The sequence below is a fragment of the Myodes glareolus genome, chromosome 6 (assembly GCF_982192425.1).
Source record: "Myodes glareolus chromosome 6, mMyoGla1.1, whole genome shotgun sequence".
Taxonomy (NCBI): Eukaryota; Metazoa; Chordata; class Mammalia; order Rodentia; family Cricetidae; genus Myodes; species Myodes glareolus.
Genome location: NC_142031.1, coordinates 1579425 through 1585798, shown reverse-complemented (window position 1 = coordinate 1585798; position 6374 = coordinate 1579425). Strand labels below are relative to the sequence as shown.

General features: G+C 52.6%; 1 protein-coding gene across 2 annotated transcripts in view; it reads right to left on the bottom strand.

Moving 5' to 3' along the window:
- Positions 1 to 2684: 2684 nt before the first annotated feature.
- The window catches only part of Ski (SKI proto-oncogene), a 68707-nt gene continuing 65017 nt past the window's right edge, over positions 2685 to 6374 (bottom strand). For both annotated transcript variants that reach the window (XM_048416720.3, XM_048416730.3), the window contains one exon: positions 2685 to 6046. In XM_048416720.3, the coding sequence (XP_048272677.1) occupies positions 5858 to 6046 (189 nt within the window). In that variant the 3' untranslated portion in view covers positions 2685 to 5857. The remainder of the gene's footprint in view (positions 6047 to 6374) is intronic.

Sequence of the window (6374 nt, the reverse complement as noted above, 5' to 3'; positions counted from 1 at the left end):
CCCTCCCAGCTCAACAAGCAGGCCGAGGATCTCAGGATAAAGTTTCCTTAGAGTGCCACCAGTGTGGAATGGTCCCTTCTGAGGAGCAGCTGCTGGATCGGGGTCCACACCCAGGAGGAGCCAAGATGAAAGGGAGTCAGAGCTGGAGACTAGAAAAGAAAGAGGGTAAAACTTGAGTGTTTGGGACGGACGGTCAGCTAGCCATGGATGAGAAACCTAGCTTGCCTAAGTCAGGCTGGGCTAGTGGCCTGAGTCTGGCTAAGCTAGGCAGCTTCCTTTTTAGCTGTGGAGTTGAATACATGGCCCCTGACATTTGAGAGCTGCCATCAAACAGTTCCGGGGAGGGCTGAGGGGGGCACCCTCAGGTAGTCCTTGCTCGAGACTGTAGGAAGGGTCCCCACCTTGAGTTCCCGGCTTCCCTGGTTTCCCAAACAGGCCTCTGTGTATCACAATCAATGTGGACCAGAGCCTGGGCCCAGCTTCCTGCCAGGGAGGGCTGCCAGGTCCATCTCAGGGGGAGGAAGGCCCATCCCAGACTGGCTGGACACCTGGCTCAGCACAGGATGCCGTGAAGACAAGTGAGGCTAGCCAAGTCCTCCTGCCTGTGCCCACCTGCAGTGGGCCACCTGTCCCAGGGCTTAGTGCCCCTGATGCCAAGACTCCTACCAACCTGGCACAGGCTTGATCACAGATGGCCATATGCGTCACCAAGAACATGGAGTGGTAGGGTGGACAGGCATCCAGGTCTCAAATACCCCCATCCTCACTCCCTCCCCAGGGTCGCCTGGCTGGGGTGGTGGTAGTGAGTTCTGGCCACGTGTTGGGTGTCTGTGGGGAAGGCTTCCATACCCAACTCTGCCCTTTGCTTTTGGAGTCTACTCTTGTATGGACTGGACTCCAGGGATTCCAACACCCAGGCCACCAAAAACAGGACCAAGATTCTTGCCGAGCAGGCAGAGTCCTCCTCTAACTCACACCTGCATGGTGGGGCCTGGCTCTACCTCATCCTAGCCAGGAAGAAGTCTGTTACCCCAAAACGGTCAGAGGGGCTTCAAAGCAGGTACCAGGTAAGTACAGATAGGGGCAGCAGACCTAGCCCACGGTCTGGGCTGGATGGCCCAAGGGAGGAAATAGGAGGTACAGGCTCTCACCACAGTGGGAATGGGCATGGTGAATGGCTAACCAGACTGACTTTCATGGTAACAGGACATTGGCTTAGGTTTTCATGGAAGAAGCCTGGGATTGGTCTTTCTAGATAACAGCATGATTGCTTGGCCTGGGGCTAGCCTCCTGAACTCTAGGGTGACAGGTAGGGGTCAGAAGACAAAGAGGTACAATTGAAATGAGGGCAGGCAGGGCACAGAACACAGAGAGGAACTAGGGCCAACCGGCAGTTGGAAACAGGTACCAGCCAAGAAGGGCGCTCAAGAGCTGCAGCTGAGTCCAAAGGGGCAGCCATGTCCATAGAGGCCTTGACTGATGTAAGAGACCTCAGCCAAACCTGGGATGGTGGATATTTTCACCCAGGCCTCCCCTCCCTCAACCCTTCCAGGGGTCCTGGCTCCTTTTGGATTCTGGGCCATGAGTACTTATAATCCTCTTAAGTTTATACCCAGAGATGAAGTCTAGGGCAAACCTGGAGGCAGGAGACCAGGTTTGGAGCCTTGGAGAAAGCCTTTCCCCTGCTTCCTGATGCCAACATTGTTCACAATCAGGCTTTCCTCTGGCTGTATTCTTCCTCTCATGCTTCCACTGGCTATAAAGATGGCTCCAAACAGCCATCCACAGTCACTGGTTAAGAACACATGTCCAGACCCCAGGCTGAGTGGGCCCTTGGTCACACGGGGCTATAGCACAACTCCCCTCCCTCCAGTTTATGCCTAGGCTGTCAGGGCCTGTGACAGATGAGCTAACTCCCCCCCCACCCCCACCCCGTTCCCTTGAGACAAGGTTCAAAAGGCAGACCAGGTTGTTCTGGAGCTATGTAGACCTGTCTGGTCTTGAACCTCTGGTGATTTAACTTCACTGGCCTTGTCAGTGCTGGAATTAGATGTGAGCCACCACACCAGGGTCCAACTGTACTCTTCTGAACCCCTGGGTCTGGTGGATAAGAAGTCCAGCTAGGATGGTGGACTTTACCAGGCCAAGCACGCTTCTGCAGTTCCTAGAACCTGAAGCAGGACAGGAGGCCAAGTCAGATGGAGGGACACCCCCGCCCCCGCTGCCGCCACCACGGAGGCAGAGACAGGCAGAAATGGGGTCTTGTGATGTGGCTGGCTGATGCCTCACTCACAGGCTCTTGTGATGAAGGCTGCAGACTTTGGGGCAAGATTCTGGCTCTATGAACAAGAGGCAGGGATGGCTAAGTGTTCCCCATAGCACACGGCACAGGTGCTTCTTGGGGGAGGGGTTGATGTAATGCCCCTGGGGAGCTGTACTCTTGTTTGGCCCCAGGGAGTTTTGATCCAGCATATCTTTGTGGAAGCCCTGCCAGCAAGGGTCATGCCCGGTCCATCTGCCCAGCACTGCCCACTGTGAGTTCTGTCCAAACCTGGTCAAGGTTCTCAGTCCAGAGTTCCTGGAAGCAGATAAAGTGACCACAGCCCCAGGTCTAACCTGTAGAGATGCCTTCCCCCATTTCCTGAGGACTTGACTGCATGTATGGGGGTTGCCAGCGCCCACAGTACTCTCAAAGTCCTTTATTGTACAATGTCATCTGTTTGAGGGGGAGGGGGAGGCAAAAGGACTAACAGGTACACAGAGAAATAGATAAATATGCCAAGCTTTTTCTTTTTTCCTTTTGAAAATCAGGCATTTATAAACAAGAAAGCATACATTAATTACATAAAAATAGTTCTCGAGTAGCAGAGTAAGCCATCATATTGTCATTAGCAGCAGCGCAGGACTGGAGGGTGCAAGGGCTCGGGCAGTTATGAAGGGAGAGGTGGGCTTATTTTTCTTTAATTGATGAAAATGTCATTTGAGAATCCTGACTTTAACACAAGAGCCCCCCTCCCCAGCCCCAGGGTGGGCATGTGGGGAGGGAATCACAGAGGATACTCTGCATAGGAATTGGGGTTAATGGGTGGCCATGGAGGACACCACATGGGAAATGCCACAAGACGCTTCTGTCCCCTCTGGCAGATGAGCACTTTGTCCTCAGTTAAAAACAACCCAGAAAGCAAGACAACCAGCAGGTAAGAAAAGTTTACACGTATAATACAGCGGTGTGAAATGGGAAAGTATTTACATGTGAGTTGTTTAACATTGGCTAGTTCTGTATGAAAAGCAGGGTGTCGTGTGTAGGAGTTAGCTGCTCACCAATGAGTGTTATTGCTGTTGGTTTTTCCCTTCGTTAAAAATCTTTCAGAATAGAAATGATGAGTAAACTGATAAAGGGTTTAACATACAGGGAGAGTCGACAGCCAACATGATGGAAACCTCTCCTCCCTTTCTCTGAAAAGAGATTTGCAGCCTTCCTAGTAGGGAGCCAGGCGTGCAGTGCCTGGTTGCCCTTAGTCCACAGCAGGTCCTGCAGAGAGCAGGGCTGCCTTCCATGGCAGCAGCAAAAAATACCCAGTGCTTCGCCAGCTTCACCCAGGACAGAAGCAGCCGGATGACCTAGTCTCTAGGTCTTACAGGGCCCACATCACAAGCTTCTGGTAAACGGGAGTCTGGGCTCTGGTCCCACTGCCTCCAAGAGCCTCACCGGAAGCAGGGGGAGGAGGGACCCAGGAGGAACAGCTCATGAGATGACAAGCCCTTCCCAGACCGGAGTCACTCTGGCACGTGAGGAGAGTCTCTGCTGCAGACAGCGCACTTCCTTCCCATAACGGGGCCAGTGCTGGACCAAGAAGGCCAGGGACCCAAAGGTGACAGAGCTGTGGCAGGGAGAGGCTCTGCTGAGAAATGCAAGTGCCCTGGAGCCAAAGGCTCAAAGGGGCCCAAATCACTGTGATCTCCTACAACAGGGACAGCCACACAGAAGCACACCAACACACTTAAAGCTTTGCTCCAACTAAATCATTTAGTTTTCCTTGAAGAAATGACTGAAAAGCACAACTCTAGAAAAACAAGGCTGAAAACAGCATTCTTCGTGTTGCGTAACAAAACTGACCCTTTAGGAGACAAGGTCGTAATGCCCATGGATGGGTCTAGCTATGGAGATGTGAAATCCATGCATACAAGTTTCATAACTGAGAGGAAAAAAAGCCAAAGAAAAAATCCAAATAAACGCTGTGTATACATGATGTCCCTTTTGCATTGCACTTCAGAAGGGGGGACCCGGCAGCAGCCCAGACCCCCTCAGTAAACCAAGGGCAAAACCCTGCAGACGACCTGGGCACCGAAGGTCAGGACTTAGCAGTCTCCAGTTGCAGGCAACAGTCCTTGAGGTCATTTGTACCTGCGCAAGCCATCTCCACCTTCCCTCAGGTCATGGCTGCCCTGTCAGGACTGGAGCGGAGGGCTTCTGTGTGATCTTCTCACGTAAATAAACACAATTGGAGGATGGGTAGTGGCCTCTTGTCTACTGGGGAATCATTTTTCAAGCTTGGGCATAAGAAACCTTATACAATTTGCATAAACAGTTAAGAGTAAACGAGATTATTTGGAATAAATGCAAGTAACGTATTTTGACAGTGGCAGATTCAATCGCTACTGAAGACGATATTTTGGGGGTAAAAAGACAAGTCAGGGTTTGCTGTACAAGATGCTGGAAGGCACAGAACGACCCCCAAGTTCAGTCTCTGCATTTTCATTTCTTGTGATTCCCTTGTTCAACCAAGCACCAGAGGGGATTTCTAAGCACTCGAGCACTTAGGGTTTGAACTGCTCTAGAAATCGGTAAAAACCTCAGTTAACTGGGAGTAAAAAGAGAAGGGAGGGTCTGACAAAGTGCAGTTCTAGATATGTGTTTAAATGAACAACAAAAAAAAGGGGGGGGGGGAGAAAAGTGATATAATGCTGTTTTTGTTCCAATGCTACAGCCTCAGTCCCAAGATGAGGAGTGATGTCTGCCGCATTGAAAAGGGGTTGCTGTGGTCAAGCAGCGTGTGGGTTGTGGGGTGGGCGGTGGTGTGTATGGGGAACAACACAACATGACACTGGACCATGGCCACTGCCTAACACAGGTTAGCCCCTCACGGTGTAGGTGGGCGGGGGCATCCAGAGGCCTCAACAGACTATGTGTGGCTCAGGCCCCCTGGTGCCTGCAGGGCAGGGTTAGTGGTGATGTTGGTGGGCGGGGCAGCGGCGGTAAGGCGGGCAGTGTTGGGGCTCATCTCGCACGCGGTGCTCTCCCTGCTCTTCCTGGCAGCAGCAGGAAGACTGGGGTCCTTGTTGCTGAAAAAATAGACTCTGAAGAAAACCCTTGCTGTCCTCTTGCAGCCGCGGGCACAGATGAGCGGTGATGGCTTCCCAGGACGGTGGTGGGTGGGTGTCACCCCCACCAGAGTGGGTGTCCAGATGGCGTCACGTGTAGGGGCCTTTTACAGTTAGTCATTAAAAAACATGTTGATTTTCTGAGTATCAAGTCTCCTTACTGGTTTAAATAGCTTATAACAAAAGTGTAAATGTAAGCATGTTCCAGCAAGCAGAGGACCAGCTGCGACCCACAGAGCCAGTCTCAACTCTGGCTGCAGCTGGGGGACATGGCTTGCTCACTTGAACTTGGCCAGTAGAAAATTTTGCAGTGGATTCCAAAAGTATATGGTTACAAACACTCGCTTGGTAATAGGCACAGTAGAGACGTTGTGCTGTGTGGCTGCAGAGGCAGGGGCTGGGCCTGCAGAGCACGTACCCGCCACCCTCTGCGCACAGATGGAGGTCCATGAGGCAGTGGCAGGCACTGCCCAGGCTAGGGATCCAGCTCGGCACTGCCTTCGCCACCCACATTCTCAGGCCGTGGCCGAGGCCACAGCTGCTCCTGAAGCTCCTTCACCACCTTCTCCAGGTGCTCACGGGCCTCACGTTCCCTCAGCAGGTCAGCTCGAAGCTGCTCTCGGTCCGCCTCTGCATGCTGCAGCTTAGCTTGCAAGTCCTCAATCTGAAAGGTACGCTTGTGGTCAGTAATGCCCGACACCAGCACTCGCCACTCAGGTCCCCATCTCCCTTTAGAGTTCCTAGTTAGCCCTCAGTGCCATGTCTGTCCCCATTCTACCTGAATGGCCCCCAGAAGGGCCCAGATGTCCACTCAGAGCAGGGGCTGACTCCACTTCCATCCTGTACTTCTGAAGTACCCAAGATGGAACCAAACAGTACTACAGATGTAGAAGACTTTCCCTGCCTCCCTGGGATGGAGCCTTAAGCTCTGGGCAGTTACCAAGGTCTATGTCCTCATCCTTGCTTAGAGCTTGCTTTCCCCAGCCAGCAGC